This window comes from Lepidochelys kempii, chromosome 12 (assembly GCF_965140285.1).
Source record: "Lepidochelys kempii isolate rLepKem1 chromosome 12, rLepKem1.hap1, whole genome shotgun sequence".
In the NCBI taxonomy this organism is placed as follows: domain Eukaryota; kingdom Metazoa; phylum Chordata; order Testudines; family Cheloniidae; genus Lepidochelys; species Lepidochelys kempii.
Window position 1 is genome coordinate 21,863,698 of NC_136391.1, and position 27,094 is coordinate 21,890,791.

General features: G+C 38.2%; 1 protein-coding gene across 10 annotated transcripts in view; it reads left to right on the top strand.

Moving 5' to 3' along the window:
- Window positions 1–27,094, top strand: part of ZNF536 (zinc finger protein 536) — a 403,720-nt gene that overhangs the window by 245,840 nt on the left and 130,786 nt on the right. For all 10 annotated transcript variants that reach the window (XM_078848118.1, XM_073307805.1, XM_078848110.1 and 7 more), the window contains one exon: window positions 7,678–9,255. In XM_078848118.1, coding sequence (XP_078704244.1) covers window positions 7,678–9,255 — 1,578 coding nt within the window. The remainder of the gene's footprint in view (window positions 1–7,677; window positions 9,256–27,094) is intronic.

Here is a 27,094-nt window from a genome sequence, read left to right on the forward strand (position 1 = left end):
CTATCCGTGGAAATCAGGAGTGACTCCATTAAGTCAAAGAAATTAAAGAATTGTGAATAAGAATTTGACTCTGTGTCTAAAATTATACCATGCTAGTAATAACTGATATTAAGCATACTAATAAATTAATTAGCTAAATCCTACTGTTTCCTTAAATCATAGTAAAAACAAGAACATTCTTTAATATAGTCATGTGATGTCATTCTATCCTCTCTACATCTGAATATCCCCAAAATAGCTTACAAAAACTAAATGAAAATGCAGATAAAGTATGCAAGTGCAAACTGGGATATTACTAATAAAATACAGTGTGTTTGAGTGGAGAGTTTGACATGCTGGGTACTTTACTTGGTTGGATATGACTCCACTCATGGGTTATGTAGTCATCCTTTAGAGTATTGATTCTATTCTCTGCTGCCACCCTTATGGGAATTAGAATGCTCAACATTATTTTTAAGGATAGTCATTCCTGTAAAATGTCAGTAGTGGTACTTGAATGGAGTGGAGGGATGGTGGCTAGAGCATTGGCCAGAGATCTAGGTTCAAGTGTCTACTCTGCCACCAACTTCCTGTGTGACCTTGGACAGGTTACTTAGCCTCTCTGTGCATCAGGAGCCAATATGTAAAATGATAATACCTCCCTACCTTTCAGGGGTGTTGTCAGGATAGATACATTAAAGTTTATGTGGTGCTCAGATACTGTGGTAGGTACCTTAGATAGATAGTCCTCAGAATACATGGAGGTTTATACCCTGTAAGGTGCTGAACACCGTCCACGACTTCCAGAGAATCCTCAACTCCAGAAGAAATTAATGAGCTGCAGGTACCCATCTTCTTACAGAATTGGGCTTGGAGAGCACATAAAGTCATAAAAATAAAAATATATTTACTCTGCCACTGCTTATCAGCGTGTTATCTAGAGGCAAATTTTCAAACTTGCACAAGTAGGTTTGCATGTTCTCAATGTAGGCATTCAAGAACTGCCGTTTGTTTACACAAAGTCAAGGTTTGCACCAAGCATTCATGTGTGCTCAAACCCTGACTTTTACATTCATGTCACCCAGGTAAGGAACATGGAATAAAGCCATGTGTATGAGTGGGCTTGAGAATTTGGCCCTACACCTATGAAAGGAAGCGATAGGGGCAAAAATGCTTAGCAGGTTGAGAGACTGACCTGTAGTATACATAATGAATAGTCTAAATCATGCATATCTTATACTGTGACTGTTTTTTCTCTTGGAAATGCAACAGTGCAATTTTGAAAAATGCTTAGATGAGCTGATGGAATACACTAAAATGGTGCTGTTTTAAATGAATTCAACTCACATTTTCTTCCTAAAAAGAGACTGGCTGTTGCCATTCTCTCAAGGTACGTCTAGTGGGATGAGCAATATGAATGATTAAGGAAAATGGGGCTGTGTGCTCCAAAAGGAGACAATGTTGGTATTGAACATCCTTTATTCTTACATTTGTAAGATGAACGAAAAGGACTTTTCATTTCTCTAGATTTCTCCAGATTTCCCATCCTTAACATTGTGCAGCTTGCCTTTTCCTGCCTTAATGACGTCCCAAACTTTTGTTGAAAATAATTGATTGAATTTAAATTTCCTTAAAAGTTTAAGAGGTAATGGTACAGTATAAATTTCCTACCAAACACTAAGTAGGGAAATATCCATTAGTGAAATTAACTACAGTTTCTAGGTAGCTAACAATGTGCAGTATACAGTAGGGCATGGCTAATGAACACTGCAGTGGGTGATATTTCATTATACAAATTAATGCTCACATTTTAATGGGAAAGTCACATAATGAATCTCAGCTTCAGTGACAGCAATTAGAGACACAGATTGTCCCCTTCTGGACAAGGCACTGTTTAGCAATAAGCAGCTGTGTAAAAAGTCTTCAGGTTTACAACATATATATGCTTTGGGGGAATTAGTGTACAGTTTATATTAATGTACTGAAGCTTCACTGCAAAGGAACAACCATATTTATCTCCCCATGTGTTAACTAAGTAAAGACATGTAGAAAGACTAAATATCAGAGATGGGATGTAAATAAATGAAAATGTTCAGTTATACAACTTTACAAAAATTAAAATCTTTTACTGTGTGTGGCATGATACAATGAAAACTCTTAAGTTACTGAGTCAGAAGCATCAAATACTTTTTTGGGAGAAAGGGGGTATTTACATCTTACATATTTAGTTAAAATACTAGGGAGTAAAGAGAAGAAGTAGTCAACTGATATTTCTGACAAACAGATTAATTTTGTGGTGAACATGTGCATGATCCAAAAATAATCCTACAGAACCTTTGATATTCCATTTGGCTTAAAAAGTGTGAAGTGAATGATTAGAATGATAAAAGAAATTACTGTGTAAGAATAGGCATAATAATGAACTAATTAAATCATACAGCAATTCATTTTTAAAATATCTACTGTACAATGGATAAAATAGGTTATCAATAACCAGTCCTATTATTAAAAAAGCTGTAAGATGTTTTCAATGTTTTTGTTAAACAATATTCACAGGACTTATAAGCTGTTTGATTTCATGATGCTTACTGTAAAAGACAATAACTATTTCTTATGCCAAAGTACATGCAATCAAATTCTGGATGTCCATTGCCTGTGGGGGCTGGCAGAAAACCCTCTGCCAGCTGCAAGAGCATTGGATGTGAGGTGGATGTGCCTATCAATGATTGCTATTAAGGGGAGAGACCACTGCACAATGGAAGAGCATTAAAGAGGGTTGGCCTGGTGATCAAAGGGCAGGTCCATGTGTACATTATCTAAGAAGGCTTCTTTGGTTAAAAAAAATCATCCTGGTTAAGAAGGGAGATGTAAGAAATAATCAAAAGTTTTAAAACCCCAAATAAAAAAAATAGAAAAATGGAAAAGCTGATAGCAGTAAGTACAAATTTTTAATCTAGCAGAAAAAGTCATAATGATCCAATGGTTGGAAGTTGAATCTAGACAGATTCATACAAGCAACAAAGCATACATTTTGACCATTGAGGGTAATTAATTTTGGAACAGTTTACCTAGGGCCATGGTGGATTCTTCATCACTTGAAATATTTAAGTCAAGATTGGTTATCTTTCTAACATGTATGCTTGATGCTGTAATTATTGTGTGAGGTTGTTTGGCTTACGTTTTGCATGAGATCAGTCTAGATCAGTGGTGAGCAACCTGTGGCCCACGAGCCCCACACAGCCCATCAGGGTAATCCGCTGGTGGACCGCAAGACAGTTTGTTTACATTGACCGTCCACAGGGAGCTTCAGGGGGCCATGCCTGCAGATGGTCAATGTAAACAAACTGTCCTGCAACCTGCCAGCAGATTACCCTGATGGGCCGCGTGTGGCTCGTAGGCCGCAGGTTGCCCACCACTGGTCTAGATGATCATAATTGTTCTTTCTTGCTTTAGGAATAATCTGGCAGTGGCCTCCATGTACAACTAAAAAATAGGTTATTCCTTTGCATAAAATGATTAGATTGCACATTAAGGACAGCAGGTGGAACTGGTCGTAGCCTGAATAGGTTATACATCCATGTTGCTCATGCGGTGTTGTATACTTAGACACTGTTTGCATTGGGCAATATGTCTGTTTCCAGTTGTCTACCAGGAGTTTATAAAGTTTTTACAGCAGTCTTTAATTTTACCATATCGTGATGTAAAATAGTTCTATGATATGACTTTGCCTTGTAAATCAGATGTTAGACAGATGGAAACTCTGATTATGCAGCTTAGATAGCGTCTATATCCATAGTTTTTATACCATGTATTGGGATCGTTTTTAACAAGGTTATGAAAAAGCTTGTGCAATTGCAAACAGCGGTCGGAATTAGCAAAATCAAGAGAATAAGTCCCATTCTGAACTACAAACAACGACTCTTGAACATATCAGACATTTGAAAAAAAAACCCCACATGGCAACTTTACGTAAACTGAAATTAACTGTTAAATATCTCATCCAGACTCTGTTCTCGGCAGTGTTACGGGGTAATCATTACATGAGGATGAGCTCTCTGAAACATTTTTCAAAGTATTAGATACAAACAAATATTCTTCTAACAGAACCACGCCCAGCATGCTTGTCCCACTTAGTCTTCCTTGAGGAAGTATTATTAAGGTACCTGGCAGAATCACGGACGTTCAGTTTCTGGCTATTTTTTCATTATACATCTTTGGTGGGGGAGGGGAAGTTTCAGTAGTTCATAACTTCACTGTTGCAAATCACACTAGGGCTGAAATTTGGCATGTTGGTTGTCAAATTGGAGATTTGAATGCCATTTAAATATGTATGACCAATTCTTTAATTTAGAGGTTGTTGGAGAATCTAAATTTAATAGGTCTGAAGATGTATTTTCCCCCTAACACCAGCCTCTGAAATAGCAATAGTTAATTTTGAAAGTGGATGTCCTTAAAGGGTAATAATTACTTTAGGTATTTTGATTGGAAAAAATTGTTTTCAGGTGTACTATTTCCCTTGCCCAGTTTGGTAAGCCACAGGTGACTCAATGTGTCACTGTGTGATAGGTCAGAGATTGAGTCTTCATTTAAATCCTTGTTCCCAGTCTGGCAAGAGATGGGAGCATTACAGTGGTAGTGGACTCAACTCTAATGGAAATTTGCAATTTTAATCACGCTGTCTCAGTGGGTGGTCTCTTACCGACTAGTCTTGATGGAATGTGTTGGGAGCTGTGTCCAGGCCTCCTCTGTTGAAGGGAACTCTGCTGTGGGGCCTTTGAAAAGGTGGGGAAAATTGAATATCTTCAGGGCTCAGCAATTAAAAATAAAAGAATGTTGTCAGTGCAGAATGCTTTGGATGGAAGATACTTTATAAATGCAAAGCATATTAGTATTAGTATTTCCTCTAGTTAGCATATTAATTTTCTTGCACCCATTATTAAATATACTTATTGCCTTAAGCACCTCCTGAGATGTGTATAGGATCATTAGTGCAGCCTATGTTGTAGGATGTGTCTCATCATTGCAGATGCATATTATCCAACAGTTTATGCAGCATCTGCAATGGTAGAACGTAATTTCTAATGATGCCGCTTGAAGTGAGCACATATATCCATCAGCTAGAGTTACTATAAATGTAAAAGGTAAAAGTAACTGCATGTAAACATTTCCACATAGGTATAGGTGGTACCATGGAAGAGATTTTTCAGTTAAGAGGAAGGGGGATTAGAAAATGCAGGCATTGAGCTACCCAAGGTTTCTAGAGTTTTTTCTCTGCAGACACACTATTGGCTCTTAGACAGTGCTTTAAATCCATAAGTTGTGTCAAAGAGTATTAGATTGATTGTAACAAATAGAACCAAAGCTCTGGGACAACATGAAATGGCTCCAAAACTTGGAGTACAAGTATGCTGTAAAATGAATGTTAATGTGTGTGTCTGTATTTTTGCCAGGAGCAGAGCTGTCACAGAATATTCATGTTCCTGAAATTAATAATTTGCATGAGAGTATGTGCATAGAGGCCATTGCCATTTCAGGGCATAGATGCATACAAATATGCAGAACATGACCTCTGATCCTTTTCCCTGCCATAAAATGATTTCAGTAGAAGATGGCCTGCAGAATAGTCTCTCTGGGTTTGAGGGGAAACCAGAATAGGTATCACCCAGTTCAGCTTTGTACTTCCTGCTGCTTGGCATAGGTAGGCCTGTAGGTTCTTCATGTATAGCACCTACTAGAATTTAGCCAATAGTTGGGTTGATAAAGAGGGCAGTGATGGGGTTCCAGAGCCCAACGATATTTGTGAAAGACTCAGAAGTTGCACTGAAACTTTAAATTTGACTTCTCATGTTAAAACGTATGGACCCAGGCCTAAAGTATGAGCCATGTTAATTATCATCTCTTACATGAACCATGTTAATCAAACTTTGTAGAGGAGGGTGCATCATCATACAATAGGTGTTGGGCAGTGTAGGGCCCTCGTGTCCATAATTTAGCCTCAGGATTACATTATGGACCATGGCTAGAGTGTTTATAATTTTCTTTAGCCCTTGTTGAGTGACAGAACACATTCAACTACTGTACATGGTCAGTAAGCCTGTTCAGATAGTGCTGTAGGGTCATTTTGATCGTTCATTTTACTTAATCTTGTTTAGCTGATTCAGATGATCAGCAAGAGGTGTAAACATCCCAGGTATTTACCGAACTCTCATTTGAGCACTTAGTTTAAAAAATTAAAAAGTTTGAAAACTTTCCATTTTTATTTTAAATGGATTTTGAGGTTACTCAAGAATTAGTAGCTTTTCAACGAGTGTGATAATTCACATAATATGATACTATTACTATTATTCTGGAAGAAATTTTAAAACAATGAACTATTTGCAGGGTAGTGTTCACAGAAGGTTTGCCATTGCCTTTTAGATCGGAAGGAAAACACATAAGAGAAAACAGTTCCTTGTCTTGTTGAGGTTTCTTATAGAAATAATTGCTGATATTGACAGGCCATTATTAAAAAGAAGCTTACAGTACTGTCAAACTCCTGTCTCTTTCAGGGAGTATTTCTGCACTCAAGTCTACAAGGAACCCTTGATTGCTAACAAGTGCTCTGCATATATTTAAATTTACATTTATTTAGACATATTTTCTTTGTGGATATATATAAATCTATGATTGTATGTGAATGGTTTATATATACGTAATATCTCTGAGTTCTTTTAAATCATGGCAAGAAAAATAAAAGTTTAGTATTGAGTTCAAATATATATTTAATTCATGAAATTCATCTAATATGTTTTAAAATACTATTTAAGCTGATCCTTACTCTCTAGAAAAGTGTTTATTACAGGTAAATTACACTACTGGAGCATTAGAAATGCCATTAGTACAAATTTAAAGCACTGCAAAAACCAGTAGAAAATGTTAATTTCAAATACAGAAAGTAAATATAGTTTGTACCTTTTTATTACTCACTTTCTTTTTAATTTTATTGACTGCTTTTTATCTTAACTATATGTTCTTACATGCTGCAATCCTAATGTACTGTAATGATATTAATATTTTATAGAATCTGTATTTATAGTTCTTTATTTAGAAACAATGCAGTAGGTCTGCAGATCTTTGAATCCTTCTGGAATGGTGCCCTCCAAATAATGATAAATTACTTGTGCAGTATGCCATTTGCTAATTATATCCATGATTTACTGCAGAGCAAGCCTTAAATCATTCATTTCAGTCTTGCGTAACAGTGCCATAAAATTTTTAGGTTTTAAAAATGGTTTCCATGTGTATAATTTAAACAAATTTTAAAGCAATTGTATACACAAAATATTGCAACTATCCATTTGTTACATACTTTGTTTATTTTTTTAACTTGTATTTTTAATGATTACTGTGGCTGAAATTGTTATGCTTCATTTTCATAATCACAGCTTTTAATTCTACAGCAGTTTTTACATGTTACATTAAGAAAAAGATAGCCAATTGTGTGTAGATAGTATGTCATTCCTGAATTGCTCCATGTGCTAGAAAATCATTTAAAAGATCTTAAAACTATAAATTATCTTCTATTAAAGTATCATTTAAAATATTAGCTGAAGGAGGGGTTGTTTTAAAAGAACAAACATTGATTTTTCTTCACTATTCCATAGACAGAAGCACAGATAACATATATTAAATGTTTGTCTTTTTTGTATGTATTTGCAGGTGAGAAACCTTACAAGTGTCCACATTGTGACTATGCAGGCACTCAGTCTGCATCCCTCAAATACCACTTGGAACGGCACCACAGGGAGCGACAGAATGGAGCTGGACCTCTCCCTGGGCAGTCTCAAAGTCAGGAACACAAGGATGAAACATCAAGTAAAGGGTCTCTGTTTATTAGACCAGACATACTGAGAGGAGCCTTCAAGGGTCTTCCTGGTATTGATTTCCGAAGTGGCATGGTCTCTCAGCAGTGGACATCAGGAATGCTTTCTTCTGGAGATCAACAAGGACAAGCAGCTGGCATGTCTTCTGAGGTATCTTCAGAGAATATGAAGGGTTCTGACATATCTTCCAAAGGAACACACTTTTCTGAACTTGGCCGAGCATATCAGAGCATGGTTGGAAATGGTGTGAACTTCCAAGGGTCTTTGCAAGCTTTCATGGACAGCTTTGTCTTAAGTTCCTTAAAGAAAGAAAAAGAAATGAAGGATAAAGTGTTATCTGATTCACTTTCCATAAAAACTCTGGGCTCAGAGAGCACTGAGGATAAAATAAATACCAAGTCCTCACAAAGAAAAACTGAAAAATCACAGTATGAACCTCTTGACTTATCTGTGAGGCCAGATGCTGCCTCACTTCCAGGTTCATCTGTTACAGTTCAAGACAATATTGCTTGGCATGGCTGCTTATTTTGTTCCTTTACAACGTCATCTATGGAATTAATGGCTTTGCATCTCCAAGCCAATCACTTAGGCAAAGCTAAACGTAAAGATAATATTTTAGGAAACAGCAAAGATCAATCTCGGGAGGCTTCAGCTTCAGCAAACAAAGTCAGTTTGCTCTCCTCTTCAGTGCAGCCCAGCAAAGAGGCAGTAGTTTCAAATTTGATTAGCCAGCTGGACTCAGCTTCTGAGAAAATGACCCAAGGACAAAATAAAGAGATGCTGGGAGAACAAAAGAATGCTGCCTGGCCCAGCCATATGGATTCCACCTTTTGTAATTTTACAACAGACTTTTACAAGCAGTTTGGTGTTTATCCTGGTGTTGTTGGCACAGGAGCACAAAATTCTTGCACCAGTAGCAAACCCGAAGTAAAAACACCATCTGAAGATGATCCAAATATTTTGCTCTCTGACTCTCTAAATAAAAGTGCTACTGATGACCTGTCTGACATAGCTTCATCTGAGGATATGGAATCTTCCAAGGAGGAAAACATTGAAGATGAGGACATTGAAACAGAACCAGATATTATGAACAAGCACTTATCTGCCCTAAATAAAGAAAGCAGTGAAGGAGGTGACAATATACAAAGCCCAGTCACCTCACAACCAACACAAGGACTAATACCACGGTTGCCACACACAGAAAAGCAGTGGCACAGCCAGAATCTTCTTTCCTCCCATGAAACTGCACAAGGTGTGATGAAACCTGAGCAAGTACAGGGTCCACAGGTCCTTGAGAAGCAGATGAACATGTTGTCAGTCCTAAGAGCTTATAGCTCTGATGGCTTAGCAGCCTTTAATGGACTTGCAAGTAGCACAGCAAGCAGCGGATGTATCAAGAGACCTGACTTGTGTGGTAAGTTTTAGACCTTCTTTCAGACCGTTTCAGAAAACAATCCTGCGAATCACTAAGCTGCTCTCTAAACATGCTTAACCACATTTCTTAGTAAATGCAAATTTAAAATAAATGTTAAAAAAAATCAGTGGACAAAATTCTACTATATTACTTGTGCAGCTCCATATAAATCAGTGAGCATGTAGCTGACAGCAGAATAGCCTTCTATGTGCTGTCTAGAGTTGCATACACTTACACAATATTTTTAGGAATCACATTGTTTTTAAACTAGAGTAGCAGCAAATATAGACTGTGCTAGTGGCATGTGCAGGGGACATTTACTGCTTCCATTTATTCAGAGGAGGGAGAGGTTTTTTTTAAAAAAATGACATGGTAACTTGCAAACTTTTCAGTATTTGATTTTATAAAAATTTAAGAAAAACACTGGATGCTTTGCCAAGCCAACCTTGCTTTCTCCTACTTTTTTCTTTATACTGAATTAGGGTATATTAAATTCACACAACACTAACCAAATCAAATGCCAGGTGGATGGAATGCTCCTGTTTGTAGTCAGGAACCTAATATTTGTTCCCTCCTACCCCCCTTTGCCATTTTTGTGACTTGTTTCAGTATGAAACATATAGCTGTGATCTTTGATTATTTTCAGAGGTTAAGTAACTATATTTTCACTGTTCTAACTGGAGGTTGTACAAGTTATGTATTACCTAAATAGAATTATGCCAGTAGGTAATTTTAAGAAAGAAAAAGAAAGCAAGAAACTCTTATTCTTCTTTATCTGAGTTACTAAATTGGAGTTTTTCTTTCTCAGCTCATATAGTCTGTTTGCCAAAAATGAAAAGTTACAATCGTGGGGAGAGTATAACAGCTTTTTATTTGTCTACTATTCTGTAAGCATAGTTCTGGCAGAATAACACTGTAATATGTAATCCCTTTAAAAATCTGTGTCTTTTTCAAAAAGCAGTGTCAGCAAAGGAAGGCAGACCTCTGTTATATTTCCAATCACAAATGGATTGGAGTAATGTTGTTTCACTATACCTTCAAACTAATCAAAAATAAAACTCTCAATCACAGATGAGTGTTCACGACAAGATTTACTTCCTTTCCATTGTTTAGCAGGATAAAATAAACAGTAGCCCAGATTAATAAAGTTAGGACAACTCAAAATTTAGCCCCGGATTCTGTAAATACTTGTGGCCCTTGCTTAACTTTAGCTTCAATGGGACTAAACATGTACTTTATGTTAGGCACATGAGCAAGTGTTTGCAGAAGCTCTGGGCCTCAGTTGGTACATTTATTTTTCCTGATTAACTAAAAGATAACTAGAGAGTTGGAAATGATTCCAGATTGTCAGAAATCACCAAACAGATTTCTGACAATTTGAAAAATACTGGCAGTAGCTTTGGTTATGTGGTTCATAAAGCCCTACTTCCCATTTTCATTTCGATGTGAGGAATATAATTCACCAGTTTCATAGTCATAAATAAAAACAAGACAAAGAAATCATAATTTTAAAAATAGAAAAATTAAAAGACACACCAAACTTTTCCCAGCTCCTCCATTGAGTTGCAGTGTTAAAAATAACATGCATTTTACCCTTTCACACTACCTATAGGAATCTGCTTACCAGCAAGAATCTAGCCACAGGAAAACAATTAACACACACACACCAAAAAAAAACCCAAAAAACAAAAACCCAACCCTAATATTATTGAAATGAGGTAATATTATTTCTGTTAGTTTTTTCCATTTTCAATCAATTCAGTAGGTATATTATGAGTTGCTGAGTTAGAGAGTTTAAAGACTGACTCCCAGGCTCTGCCCAGTGATCCTGCATTTAATTTGAGGCATAAGGAAAAAAAGCAACACAACATAAGCTTGTCTGTTCTATTTTGTAAGCTATTTTGTGTACTAAAAATGCAATGCAAGTCCTCTTTTCTCCCCTCTCCAAAAATAGCATTTTAAAATTCTTAGCTGACATTTCTACTGTGTATTTGCAGAACATGACTAAAATGTTGAATATTTTAATATATTATTTAAAACATCTATATACCTCTTAACAGAAGAGGACCAGGATCAACAAGCCCAGTGGTGATAATTACTTATTTATTTGGTTAGATTAGACACCACCCAGTAACGACTTCTGTCTTGTGTTTTCATTTTCTCTATGACATTTTGTACTGTAAATCGTGCTCCATCTGTGAGTGTTAGCGTGGGGAGTCTCACCTGATGCTTCTGCACTTGCAGATTAATCAGCAGGCACCCTCTGTGAATTTATTTGCTTTAGCCTTCCACTTGGATGAAGACCGCCACCTCAATAATGGGTCATCTCTGTCTTTTTTATTGTCTCAGCAATCAGAAAGCTAGAGGCAGAGACCCAAATCTGTTATCAGGGCATCACTCTTGTGCTTAGGCATGTGCTTTGTATTCTGGGGGCCCATAGAGATTGTACAAAGTTGGCCCCTTTCCACATCTAATGATGTGCAAGTTACCACCATGTGGACATCAGGAATATCCAAGGAGAGAGAGCATTAGGAGGACATTTCTTTGATGCAATCCTTGCACAATTGTTTTTTCCCTGTGTGATTGCTAAGACAAGACTATTGTTCTTTCCAGAGTCAGAACACATTTTTTTCTAATAACTGAAATAAAATAATATCTTTGTCTGAATCAGTTAAGATCACTTTTCCCATTGGCACACTTGTTAAGTTAGATTTCTGGATTCAGGAAAGCAGCTTTGGTTTTCAGAGATTCATAAGGTCATCCTCAACTTTCAGCAGATTTTGCTTTGGAATTATGGCTTTGTGGTTAAAGCACAGGAGTAAGCATCTGAAAATCTAATTTTTATTCCTCACTCTGCCACCATCTTGCTATGTGTCCTTGGCAAGTCACTTAATCTGGCTGTGCCTCAGTTTCCTCATGTAAAAAATGGATATAATGATGATGTGAAGCATAATTCATTCATGCTTGTAAAATGCTTTGGGACACTTGAATGGAAGGCACTACACCAATATAAAGTATTATTATTTTATGTATTATACAGAATATTTACATTTTCCACATCAAGAAGTTTACTTAATAAAATACTTAGACATTTTTAATACTTTCCTTTACTTACCATGGCTGGATGAGGAGCAGAAGAGAGGGAGGTATGACCACATTTTTAATGCAGCTAGAACTATTTTTAAGTGCTCCTGACCTTCTTTAACTTCACCGAATTTAGTATTGGAACCTTGAGTGGATATTTCCATGAGCTGAATTAGATGGTTTCTGATACCTCATATTATTCAGGAATGTGGGCCTGCCTGTACATCTAGCAACTGATTTGTAGCACCCCGTTTAGCTGTGGATAGTATTCATTTCACTTGGGAAAAGTATAAAAAGTTATGATTTGGTGTCATGAAAAGGCTTCTGTCTCTTAAGGTTTACTCAGTCGGAATATCCATATTTTTGCACCTTGAAATCTCTGTTTCCATTTGGATATTGATGGGGGCGTGGTCTGTCCCTATCCTATTACTAAAGGACTAGACAATCAATATTTCTTTCCATTTAGGCCTCATCCATTTCACTACCTACCTTTCCATGTACTTTTAGTTTTCTTGTCATAACATTGTTCTATCTCCTGTTCTGAGTCACTAATTTATACTTGATTTGTACAGGATTTATTTTCTGATATGACCTTGTTTAGTATTTTTTGCTTTGTGTCTTAAGGAATCAGAAAGGGTTGTTTCCCCTCATTCTACTATGGGAGGTACTTTTTATCTCCTTCCTCTGAAACATCAGCGTTGGCTACAGCTGGAGATAGGATACTGGGTGGGATGGGCCAGTGCTCTGAGGTGGTACCAAGCATTCTCTGTCCCTCAGGTGCTTACACCCATCAGACTAGATGATCCCTCCTGGTGTTAAACTCTAACGGGTCGCAATATTGGGGTCGGGAAGGAATTCCCCCCCGGCCAGATTGGTAGTGATGCGGTTTTTTTCATTTTTCTCTGCAGCGTGTATGTGTGGGTCACTTGCCAGGATTATCTGGGTATATCTCACTTAATCATTTCCCTGTCATTCTGGAGGCCTCAGGCACAGGTGCACCTCAGTCCCTCCTATTCTCTGCCTATGGCGCATAACAGACTAGTGTTCTGTGGGCTGGAATACTTTAATCTAATTTTGGTTGTTGGGGTTAGTGTGCAGGTACTGGCAGGTCCGGCTCCAGCATTTTTGCTGCCCCAAGCAGCAAAAAAAAAAAAAAAAAAAAACTTTGCCGCCAAACATGGAGGTGGAGTGATGATGCGGCCGCCGAATTGCTGCCGGCGACCGAAGAAGAGTCGCGTCCCCTCTGCCGAATTGCCGCTAAGCACGAAACGAGCCCTGATGGAGCGGCCACCAAATTCCTGCCACCGCCGAGGGCGGATTGCTGCCCCAGAGCCCGACATCCTGCCTCCCCTTTACATTTGCCGCCCCAGGCACCTGCTTGGTTCGCTGGTGCCTGGAGCCGGCCCTGGGTACTGGGTGGTGTTGGTGCCCTGTGAGGTATAGGAGGTCAGACTAGATGGTCCCTCCTGGTGTTAAACTCTATGACTCTGACAAAAAAAAATCTGTACTTTCCATTTACACTTGGACTGCATTTAAGCTTTCAAAGAACAGCTAGTAGTCTTCCACACTATTGGACAGAGACAGTACTTAGCATCAGTTGGTTGTTTAATGCAATAGTGGTATAGAACTTACACATATCGATGTCAATTCCATGTTCTAATAAATCTAATTCGCTTCCCCAAGCTCTCCTGTTCCACTCCATTTGGTGCTGTGTTCCCTGCACTGGCTCCACCCAATCATCTTTTTTGTCCCTAAGTGAAAATTGGAGAGATCCTTGGTTTTGCATGTAAGCAGTCCTTTTAGGGTCTGATTCTGCAAAATGCTGAGAAACTTCAGCTTCCCTTGAAGTCTGGAGGTACCCCACCCAGGCTTTGTCCCTGAAAGAGCAGAATCTTAGCTTTTCTCCAACAGCGTTAGAGGAAGATAGTTAATGTCTTATTATTATTGCTTTATTGACACATAATTATAGTACATTACCCTGATATTTTAGTAGATGGATTTAGTCAGACTAAATGCCTGTTCCCTCAGGAGTCAAAACCAACAAGATTTTAACCCCAACTAACACCTTCGAAACTCTATAGTGATATAACTAACAAATATAGTACACACAACGGTTGCTTTAATTGTTTTGCTTGTGCTAACTTCAACTTAATCCTTACTGTGGCTCATTTGTAAAATTAAACCCATTTTAGACCGAAACAAAAAAAAATCTGAAAAGTTCCAATGTTTTGGACAGCTGTGAGTAATAAGTTCAGTTTTAGCGCAGGAAACTGTAGTATGCATGTCCATTTGCAATATCTTGTAATGCATTTAATTTAGTGCAAGGTACCACAAAAATTTGCTCGGAGCTGCAGTGTTAAGAGTAACCAGAGACAGAGTATTCTTTTCTTCTTTAGCCACTATAGAAACACATAAAGTATTTATTTTGGCTTCTTTATCAGTTGGAGAGTTTTTGAAACTATTTAATTCACTTTTCAGTCAAGATTTTCCAGACCTGATTCTGATCTCAGAACTCTGGATCTTACATTAGTGTGTCTCTACTGACATTTACTCTTGATTTACACCAGTGTAAGTTAGATCAGAACCTGGACCTTCAGTATTAGGTTTCAGCTGCATTTATGGACGATGCATTGCCATTTGCATGGCAATATCAAACCAAACTCATATGGCTTTCTTCCTTTTTTTAATTAACTGGGAATGCCAGTGATCCAGTGAAGTTTGCGCTGCTGGATAACAGGGCTGGTCTGTGAATAGCATTGTATTTGCCAAATGGTTCGCTAGTCATTTCAGCACAAACAAATGGATGATGTCTGTAAGTCTGCAAACAGTGTTGACATTTAGCCTTGTTTATGTTACTTTCCTTTTGCTGCATATTTTTGGCTTGAAAAGCTACTGTCTGAATCAACAGTGACTTAAGCAGAAGCTAAGGACCCAGTGTTGCATCCCTTATTCTCAGTTAGTGGGACTGCTTGCATGATTAAGGATACCAGGATCAGTCTTATGTTTGTTTGGCTTTTACATTTCATTGTTATATTCATATTATCATTTCATTTTATCATAGTGTGTAACATTAGAACCCAGCTTGGTGGTAAGATGGGCACTAATATTATAATGTTTGATTATGCACACTTTTAATGTCTTAATTTTTTCATACTATGATATCCTCCTCCACCCCATCACCCACCTGCATAGTAGATAATTAACCCCTACAATATCTGATATTGCTGAGAGGTTCTGAGTGCCCCCTATTCCCAGTAGAGGTTAAGGGTATTCAGTGTCTCACTGGATTTGGATCTGAAAGGGAGACAGGTGTTTGCAAAAGGAGGCCTTGTCTACGCTAGGGTATTTGCTCCAGTTTCAGCCATGAGAGGCCGCGTTCAGCAGTGCAAACCCTAGTATAGAAAGCATAGTCACAATAATGATATAAGATTAGAGTTGTATGAATTTACCCTGAGTTTCAACTCCTGAACAGTGTATTTTTATGGTATTAGTAATGCCCAGGTTTAATTTAAATTAGAATTATTGAATATTTTTGGCTATTATTTAAATCTAGAGACTGGAATGAGCCAAAAAGGTTAGAACTGTTCCCAGACTTTCCCGAAGTTTGAAGATATTCTGATCTGGGTTTTGGCTCAGGTTTGTATGTTCTGAGATCTGATATACAGTATCTCCCATAGCTACTCATATACTTGCACTAACAGTTTAAACATCCTTACTTAAGTCAGAACTAAATGTACAAATAATTCCTTATATAAGGCTGACTTTAGTCTGACAGCCATTGTAATTTTATTTTACTGGCTTTCAGAAATAAATAGCCAAATTCTTCTTTGAAATCTGTAAAAAGAAAAGGAGGACTTGTGGCATCTTAGAGACTAACCAATTTATTTGAGCATGAGCTTTCGTGAGCTACAGCTCACTTCATCGGATGCATACCGTGGAAACTGCAGCAGACTTTATATACACACAGAGAATATGAAACAATACCTCCTCCCACCCCACTGTCCTGCTGGTAATAGCTTATCTAAAGTGATCATCAGGTTGGGCCATTTCCAGCACAAATCCAGGTTTTCTCACCCTCCACCCCCCCACACAAATTCACTCTCCTGCTGGTGATAGCAGCTGGTGATAGCGCACCATGATGGGCTATCACCAGCAGGAGAGTGAATTTGTGTGGGGGGAGCGGAGGGTGAGAAAACCTGGATTTGTGCTGGAAATGGCCCAACCTGATGATCACTTTAGATAAGCCATTACCAGCAGGACAGTGGGGTGGGAGGAGGTATTGTTTCATATTCTCTGTGTGTATATAAAGTCTGCTGCAGTTTCCACGGTATGCATCCGATGAAGTGAGCTGTAGCTCACGAAAGCTCATGCTCAAATAAATTGGTTAGTCTCTAAGGTGCCACAAGTCCTCCTTTTCTTTTTGCGAATACAGACTAACACAGCTGTTACTCTGAAATTTGAAATCTGTGTAATTTAGAACGTTCTCTCACAGGTGAGGCCTTGTTATTTACAATACTTCGAAGCTGGAATTGCTTTTTTTTATCTGATGTTCCCAGATAATTATAGGACCTAGGATAAATTTAATTGTGTGGTTTGTTAATTATTTCAGCAAAAGAAAAATTTATATACCTATGTTTATTAAACAAATAGTCTTAAGTGAAGGCATTAATATACATATACACAACACACTTACAATGTACAACAAATCATCACAGTAACCTCAAAATAGAGGTTTATAATATGTTTAGTTATTTATATATTTAGTAAGCCTAAGGAATGGATTTTAGTATAAGTGAAAGTTCCCTTAAAATTGTTAAGGTTATTTATTATCACTTCTACTTGAGTTTTTAATGGTCCTATATTTTGTAATGCATTAGCAGGGAGAAAATTACGGTAGTTATCTTTTTTCATATTCTTTAAGCAATATTTCCAGTTTAATATATTGTGCCAGGTTGTCCAATATTAACCAAGAAATGACAGTAAAATTCAATGAACAGCACTCTGACACCCACAATTTAAAACCTGTGATTGAAGCAAAATGTGTAAACTTCTACTGGGTTATCATGTGCTTTGGAATAGAGTATTGTTGGAAGTAATTAGAAAATATATTAAGGTTCCTAGTAATGAAAGCATGTAAGTTTTAATAATTGTTGCTTTCTGAGTAAGTGTCACACTGTATCTTTAAATGTATATGGAGTTACAAGTTAGGTCACTTTTGAATGGAATGTAAAACAATACTAAAAAATGCTTCAATAACTTATCTCAGTGTTGCTAATAAAAAAAAAAAGCTGTTAACCATTAGTGCAGTTTTGAGTCATTTTGTTAATTCAGTCTACAACATAACTCTAAGAAATTGGTTTATCTGTTGGAAGATTAATAGAATCCACCATTTATATGCTTTAAGAGGCAAACTCTACAAAGCAACTTGTTGCATTTTTAATAAATAAACTTAAAGAAAAGGCCAAAATCAATTTTTAAGGGATGAGTTGGCAAGATTTCCCCCTTTATTCATCTGTCATGAGAACAATGCAATGTTTGGTTAAATATATAAACAGTGCATTTACATTTGGCCCTTCCGTGAAATAGGATTTCCAGGGAATGTGGGGCATAATTCTCCTTTTAATTACACTGGTGTGAACTAGGAGTCGTTCCATTGAAGCCAGTGGAATTACTCGAGTATCACAGGGTGTAAGTAAGAAAAAAAATCAGGCTCATGACCTTTATAGATAGATTATAGATAAATTAGTGGGCTGCACCTTTGAGCGGGACTAACTACTGTATTTGTGGCAATTGGGTCCAGTCCTGAAGTTGAAGTCATTGGGAATTTGGCTTCAGTGAGGACTACAGGCCCTTTATGTACAAAGTCTATTGAATACTCTGAGCATACAGGTCTATACCAATCATCCTTCTAATTTAATCTTGTTTTGTCTTTCAGTAGATACCATTAATTAATAAGCATCTCACACTGTGCAGTTTTTTAAAAGTACCTACCTAGCTAGCTAGGTTTGGGTGAATGCAAGCCAACCAAATTGTTTCCCCCACAAAGAGCATGTAGTAAAAGTCTTTAACCAGCCCTGCCACCACAGACTCACAAGAGATCCTATTCAGGATACAAAGACAGCACAGGATGACAAGTAAGCAATAAATGGGCCTGATACTGCAAACACTGGGTATAGTACTCATGTAGTACCAGTGGAATAAATGCTATTACTGCTAGTAGTAGGTATAATGCCTGGTATTAAGTATTGGTAGAACTGGACCCTTAGGAGGATATCTTTTATTTAATACACCACTTAAGACTCACTGGAAGTAAGGGACAAATATAACCAAGCCTTTATATTTTCTTCTCCCAATGGCACATCTTCACTAAAGCTGTCAGTTTTGAATAACATATTGGTGCTTTTTATTTATTCACCAAAACACCATGAGTCAGGACCTGACATTTTAGTGTTCTGAGTTGTACTGAGAAAAATCTGTAGTTGAGCAGTAAGACAATTATACTATTTTGGAACCGCTAGAAATACTACAGCATTTGTGAGACAACTGTAACATTTATCCCTCCTCAGTGTGAGATTGTTCTTCCTTTTATTTGGATCGTACTTCTCAAAAAAAAAAAAAAAATGGTATAGGCAATGATGAACCTACTCGACGCCCACAGGGGTATAGTCCTGTGTGATACTACTGGGTGTTACATGCTTAAATTTCTATGCATTGATCTGAGAATGTACTCCTTATTGTCCTATGGGTAATATGACTAAAGAGAAAAATTCTCTGCAATACAATGGAACATTTGTCTGCACATCATAACCTAAGGTCCAGAACATCAAATCTAAAGTTGTAATTATACAGCTGCAGTCACACCACCTTAGTGAAGGCTGTGTCAGCACTTGTATTATTAAAGAAATCCTGTTTTTTCAAGGGTTGATGAGTCATATGTAGAAAAGAAACATTTCTCAGTAAACAATTGTTTTGGCTTTTCCAAAGCGATACTAGGTATGGGCCTTTGTACTAATATTTCCAAGATATGATCATGTTTCTTGGATTATACCACTGACTATCTCTGGAGTTTGTCTAATGCTAAGTTTGAAAGGAACGGTCATTTCCTGTAGCAAGACAGTAGACTACTGGTTAGCTGCTGGGAAGGATTTCAATCCCTGTGTGTTTCCGTTATTGACAAAACATAAACTGGACTGATAAAAGCCAATTTGAGACCTCTCAGGGTGATTAGAGCAACAGTAGCAAGAGTAGAAGATGCCATCCAGTCCACCTCAACTGTAGGATTTAGTATTCTAATGGGGTTCTCAAAAGCAGGGGTTAAAAAGAGAAATTTTCATGAACTTTATCTTCATGATGAACCGGGGGAGCAGAAGCACCAAAAATCATGGTCACAGACCTCACCCATCACTACTGTACTAGCTTGGCTTGGTAGGAGAAGATTTTTGCAGTCTGCCACCATCAGTGTCTATTTGATTTAAATACATGTTCCTGGTCTGGATACTCTTCCCTACAACACTCCTGTTACACTTGTCTGAATTTAACATTCCCTGAAGGTGGATCTTTCATGATTACAGTAACCTTTGATACCTTTTAATTCAGCAGCACACTCACTGGTCATAAATAAACGGGAATAAGTTTATTTACAACCGCATAGTGGAGGAGGAAAATAAGAGCACTCTGCATTATACAAGAAACAAGGTAAAGGAAATATCCTTCACACTAAGAACAAAGATCGCAGACTTCAGATACTTTCCAGACACATGAGAACAGAAGGTAATAGATCAGTAGGCTGGACATCAAACACTGGTTTAAGATTTTCCCCGTAATAAGATTCTGCTGACAGGATCATATGCATTTAAAAATAGGTGTTTCTGAACTTCAACCCCAACCTCAGTGATTTACACTCAGACCCTAACTAACTCCTCACAGCATCCTCACAGTGAAATATAGGGGAATGAGTTTCTTTAAGCAGATCTTCTGTGATCCACAGTGTGTTTCTCTGGTGCATGTTTTTTAGTCGTTCCTGCATGGACCATCCATTGTTTTGTGCTCAGACCAACAGTGGAGTAGAAAATAGAATGCTACGCTGTGGATCAGATGGAAAATTGTCGCTCACTAAAGAGGGGTATATTCTATGAATCTTACAGAAGGTGAAGTGCTCATGCCACTGACCTCCAAAAGGACTTGATCACTCCTCAGCTTTGAAATCCCCCAGGGCTCCAGCTCCCACCGGAGTCTGTTTTACAGCCAAATCCATGATTTTGGATCCTGGGACTGCTCTAACTTGTACCAGTTGCTAACAGCCTCCCATTCCCATTCTGGGCATTACCAGAATGCTCCATCCCTCTGGCAATGCCCTCAGTCCATCTGCTATGCCAAGGCTGTGGCAAGTGGGAGGGCATATTGTTCTATACAACCCAGGGATTCCCCTGCCCAAGGGGAATCATCAGCTGCCTTTGTAGGGCAACTTTACAGACACTTTATGCCACCAGATCAGCACAAAGGGACTTTCATTAGGGCTGAAGATCTAGCACAACTTATGCTGTCATTCCTGTTTAATTCATGTGTTCAATGTTCCCAGCATCCTTTCCTTTTCACTCTCGATGTTATCCTCAATATTCTCTTGGATTCCTGGAACTAGCTGTGACCTTTGGGTGGCTGAAATAATACTTTCAAAGTTCTATGGCCATTAAGCACAACCTGTAGGTTTTCATAGATGATGTATCTGCGGGATGTTTTTATTGGTAGAGAATTCAAATCATGCTATGGTTATAGTTTAAAATTTCAGTTGCCTGCTTTTCATCAGATTTTGTCTATTCTAGATTAATTAGTTCATTCTGCTTTTCTAACACCAAAAAGTTCATTTGATCCAGAACATTTCACATGTATAATAAGGGAAGTTAGGAGAAAACCCAAAACACACAGTAGCTGTGGAGAGATGTGACATTTATCAAAACAGATGCATTAAAAAAGGTTTCTGCATTGAAATGGATAAATTAAAGACCAAAGTCAGACTTACTCCAGGACCCTCTCCAATACACAGCTGCCATGTATATGGATTTATGAACCCTAGGACAGGGGACCATGTAAGTCTTATTTGGGTTTTATTTAATGTGACCATTTGTATGACTAACCATTTTCTCATCTCTGTGCTTTGTTTGGTTTTTAAATCCCTTTACATCTCCCCTGGCAAATTGGTTGCTGGTTGAATGCGCCAGATTCTGTCCTTGAGACTGAAGTCCGCGATTATTCCACTGGACAGGTGGAACAATGGCAACAGCAGTTCAAGCTTCCCTATGCTGCCCACTAATATGCCTCACACCTGACCTTGAGGGGACCACAGCTAGAGGGAGATGATCGTTCAGACTTCCATTACCATTTAATCCTTGACCTCTCTGTTGAGAACAGGAAGAAGGGAGACAATTTTTGCCAACTATTGTGCATGCTTGTTTTTTCTGAGGACATCTATGCACCTGCCACCAAACTCATTACACGTGGGCTGTCAAGCAGCCATCAGATGGCAACACCCATAGGTCACAGCACAGGATTCAAGCTGGCAACATAGAGGTGAAAGGCTCTATATCCCATTACCAATCCCCTATGGAGAGAGCAGTTTGAAAACGAAAGGGCTTATTGGGTTTGTTCACTAATCGTTATATAACTGTACATTGGGAAGAAAAAAATTAACATAGAGAAGCTTTCCCAAAGGATAGAGGTGGGAATCCTATTAACATGACGGCTCCCTCTTTATTTGCAGAAATGATTGACAGCAGGATAAGGTCAGAACATGAAAACCAAACCATGGGGAATAGGAAGGGGGGTCCAATCAGCTGAATAAAAAACTGAGTGGTGGTGCTGGGGAAGGAGAGAACTGGTGCACCCACTAGAAAAATCCTCCCCCTCTGTTCCCCTACTGTTTGTGTGGGGAAAATGCTGCAGCTTAATCAGAATTATTTACAAGATAATGGTCCATTGTTTGTAATAAGACAGATGCTGTCTGTGGGAATTTGGTGTTTTATGCTTTATGCATTACAGTCCCATTGCTGCGTGCAGATGGGATCACAGCAGTATTGTTATCCCCTTTTTGGAAGTTTAGAGGATCCTTTTAATAATGGGGGGATCCTTAAATAGAGAAAGAAAGAGATCTCATGTCCAGACTGGAGATTTCTGTTATAGATGATTTGATTGCTTGAGTGATTTATGGGAGAGGAAGAGGGAGGAAAGAAAGAAGCATTTGGCTTTGCACTTAGAAGTGGGGATGAGGAGTGATTGGACTAACTTCTAATTGGTTGGTCTTAACATTTCAGTTGCATGTAAGCAAGGGTCTTATGTACCCCTCATATTGCTATGGTATGATTTCTGGTGGGTCAAGTCAATTCTTTCTCCTGTTCTCCAGAGAACCCTTTGACTAAATGGTGATATGATTTGTGTATAGCAGGATCAGCACAAACACCTAATCAATGTGGGGATGCCCTCTGAATAATGGTCTGTTTCTGTTGGTGTTTTGGGAGATCATAACTGGCCATCATGGTTAGGTGGCAGCTTCTGGTGTTTTCCTAGTTTTAACTCCATATCAAGAGTTCAGCACACCTACCAGTTCAAGTTTACCTACAATCTGCCTCTTGCTTCTCTATACTGTAGAGCACACAAAAGTATTCATGATGCCAGCAAACCTGTGGGAATCAATGGGAAACCCAGGTTTTCACTGGATTTATGAAAAACAAAAGAAAACAAATGTGTTTGGTTTCAGCTCCAAATTTGAGAGTTTAATGCTGGCAGAAAGCATTTCTTTCATAACCCACCCTCTCTTGCCCAACTAGAAAATTGGACCCAGAAACCTAGATTTAAGGAAAACACAAAATAAATATCCTATGTCTGGGGGAACCTTGTGCCTCAGTATTGAGCCATGCTAGCGACTATGTAGCTAATCTAAGGCTGTTGCTCCTTGTCTAGTATGGGCTTGATCCAAAACCCACTGAGGTCACTACAAAGACTCCCATGCAGATGTCGGTGGGCTTTTGCTTGGGTCCTGCAAGCCTTAGTGTGCATGCACACGCTCCCTTTCTCAACAAATTGTCTTTATGAAATAGCTCACATGTGGTCTCTACTCAGAGGAGACTTGGTGGGTGGCGGGAGGGAGACAATTTGAGGCTAATTGAAAAGTGCATTTTGAGAGATGGTTTTTCACTTTTGTAAATTTGTTTTATTCATTTATTAGTGCAAATTAGTACACAGGGTTCACTTTTTTTAAGATCGGGAATATAAATTTTGGGGACAGCAAAAACTGAATTTCTGAAAACGGAAATCTTGGGAGATGAAATACCATTTGCGGCTGCCCTTACAGAGCATGCAAGTCCCACATAAGAGCTTCTAAACTCTGAGAGTCATATAACTCCTGTTGAAGGAACTTAGGCGCTCTAGTGGTAAGGTTGGAAAATGTGGATTTCTGCAACACAGAATTCCACACTGAACTCTTTATACAACCCAATTCTTTTCAGAACTTCTTAAACAAAAGAGAATGAGCAAAGAGCTGTGTATGTGAGAGTCTGCTGAGAAATTATGATGTCCCAGAAAGTCCACAGAGGGTAATTTGATCCTCTATCTCAGGCATTGCCACACTAATTAGTTGTAAGGTAAAATAGAAGCAAATGGCTATGTGTTTGATGTCAAATATTTAAGCTATATTCCCATCATACTAAATAATCAAAATTGTGCCCTCCTGATCTACATTTGGATCTTTGAGTTTCCATAGAGAAGGCAGGAGGCCAGGGTGGAAAATGGAGCATTCATGGCATTGTATATCCATCTCTTTTGATTATCCTGTGTGATACACATCTGATGAGGCTCCATGAGAAGTGAGATCCATGTGGCTAGGATGGGAAGTAATGGAGCAGGAGAAATACTGTCTTTATGGCTCTGCTTCCTCCTCTGTGCCTGGATTTCCATGCAAAAATCTGTTAAGGAGGTAATACAGCTAGCAGCTCTGTTACCTCCCCGTGGGTTTCCGTTGTGGCTGCAACTGATCCACCAAAGGAAAGCTGACTGTGGGCAGGAGCCACCTTGCCGGAGAAAGAGGGGCCTGTTCTGGCTTTGCATAAAGCTCTTCAGTTCCACAGAGATCACCAGACCTGCAGATTTGGGATAGGATGCAGTATTGCTGTTCCACAGCCCCTTAAGCCCCCCCTACCAAAGGGAATAGTGCTGGGAAAATTCCCCCCCTGCTGTTTCCCTCGCATGAGCTTCTCCATTAATTGGATGATCTGAGCCTTAATTAAGCTAAAGTTAAGGTTGGGCAGATATAACACCCCATGCAAAGCCCATTAGAGTCAGGGGGAAAGCTTTGGATCAGGCCTACATTCCTCACAGAAAAATAACCTCATCAGAACACTGTAATTACAAACTCTAAAAGTTTAATATCAGAAAATTTGGAGTTGTGGTTCCGCAAACCTATTCTGAACATATTTGTGCAATCTTAACTCTAAATTTCCTGACTTGTAAACGTTTAAAACTGATGTTCTAGTAAATATTCTGTCTGTCTGGTTCTAGACTGGCTAAGATTTCTAACCTTAATGTGGCTAAATGTTTTCCCTTTATGTCTTTGTTTAGGATGTAGATTTTCTGCTTTGGTGTTGAAGTTGTGATGGATACAGAATTTTAACTTGGGTCAGGCAGTTAACTTTTCTATGAGTTTCTGTTTTTTCTCTGAAAGGGGGGAAATTTTGCCCATTCCCCATTGCATGTTTCGTGACTTCTTATTTGTAATTCTGTTCATTAGGGCTGTCGCTTTTCATGCCAATGATTTTCTGTTTGAGTGATTGGAGTCGGGAAGTTGTGGGAGCATGCCAATGTCAAAGGTTGTCGCTTGAATGATAATTAATAATATTAGCAAACTGATTATGTGTTTAGATGTCCAGAATCAGGATTGAATTGAATTTGTTCATTTTAATTTCAACCTCAGAATATCCAACCATTTTCAGTGGACTGGTGTATGGGATGTTCTTGAATCTCATATTTGCATAAAGGACAAAACTGTGAATTTAAAAGGGCAACAGCTAATGAGTATTGGTGAAATTTTTGGCTTCTGACTTTTGTGATGTCTTGCTTATAGTATCAGTCACATAATTTTAGTCCAGGAGAAGAAAACATAGATCAGTTGTATGATAATAGTTATAGACCTTCTCTCATTTTGTCAGTCTCTGACTGAAAGACTGAGTCATTCGAGATTGGAGATTGTATTTTAAAGTCCTACAGAGCCATTTCACATGTGACCAATTACCTCTGTCAAAGAAGGGAGAGCTAGGTCCCACCTCAGTGGGTGGGATTTGAACTCATGCTTTCAGAGGTCAATAACAGGGTTTTTAGACCTTTGTGCCTGACAGTCCCTTATAGCCAGACCTTTTCTGTTAAAACTGTTTAAATTACAAACCAGTAATAAAAGGATCATATGTGTTTCCCACTGAACAGGTTCTTTAAGGCTATTATGATAATTAAAAACATATGGTGCCTACAGGACTCAGAGGGAAACCACAGATGTACAAATTTGGTATTATATAAGGTTTTTATTTTTTTGCCCTTTTAAAAACATCAAGCCACAGAAGTTTAAAGAGACAAAGACGCTAATTTTTTTGAGATTATAGGTAGCATTTTATTTTTAGAATAATTAAATATGCAAACCTCTTTTCTTATATGTACTCAGAACAAACTCTAATACATGGGGAAAAAATACCCCAGTAGCATAAGACTATAGTATTTATGGAAGGACTAAGGAAATACTTTGTTTCATACAAGTTATTGGAGATCATGAAACCTTTTGCATTTTTTATGATGTTTCCCTGCACAGACACAGAGGATTATATTTATTAAATATTGAATTATATTGAAATTGGACTGATGCAGCCAAAGAAGGACATTTCTTTGTATTCCGTTTTTTCCTTTAAAAAAAGGGAACTGTCCTAATATTGATTACAGTGCAAATAATCATTTGTTTTAATTTAAAAATATAGAATTGATTTTGAGAAGGTGATAAATACAGCTAATAAAACAATTCAAAATGGGGATTTATAATGATTCTCTGTTAAGTCAATGCTTTAGTGAGGCTAACTTATAAAAAAAGGTAGAGATGTGCAGAACTGTCCATATCTAATGAGGTATTTGCCATTTGCTAGAACTGCAACCATTCATTGGTTTGCTGGATTTTACTGCAAAAGGTGAAAATCAAATGATCTAATGCTTCTTACATCTCCCATAAGAGATTACATCACTGTAAATATCTGCTGCTCAACAACAGCACCCATTCCTGTTCACAAAAAGAAAAGGAGTACTAGTGGCACCTTTAGAGACTAACCAATTTATTTGAGCACAAGCTTTCGTGAGCTTATTGAGCACAAGCTTTCGTGAGCTTAAGCTCACGAAAGCTTGTGCTCAAATAAATTGGTTAGTCTCTAAGGTGCCTCTAGTACTCCTTTTCTTTTTGCGAATACAGACTAACACGGCTGCTACTCTGAAACATCTCATTCCTGTTCTGTAAAGTTAGTCTGTAAAGCTGTGTCATTGGCCAGAAATAAAAGTGCAGACTTTTAAACTCCTGAGCCTGGGGGAATGATATTCTGATTAGGATTCAAACTTTGTTACTGGTCTATGTCTCTAATTGGCTGATATGAATACCTTGAAACTCTGGGGAAGTTTGGATCTGTAACCAGACTTTGTCACTCAGGCCCTACTCTACTGTCACCAAGTGTTTCAGAGTTGTCATCATTGT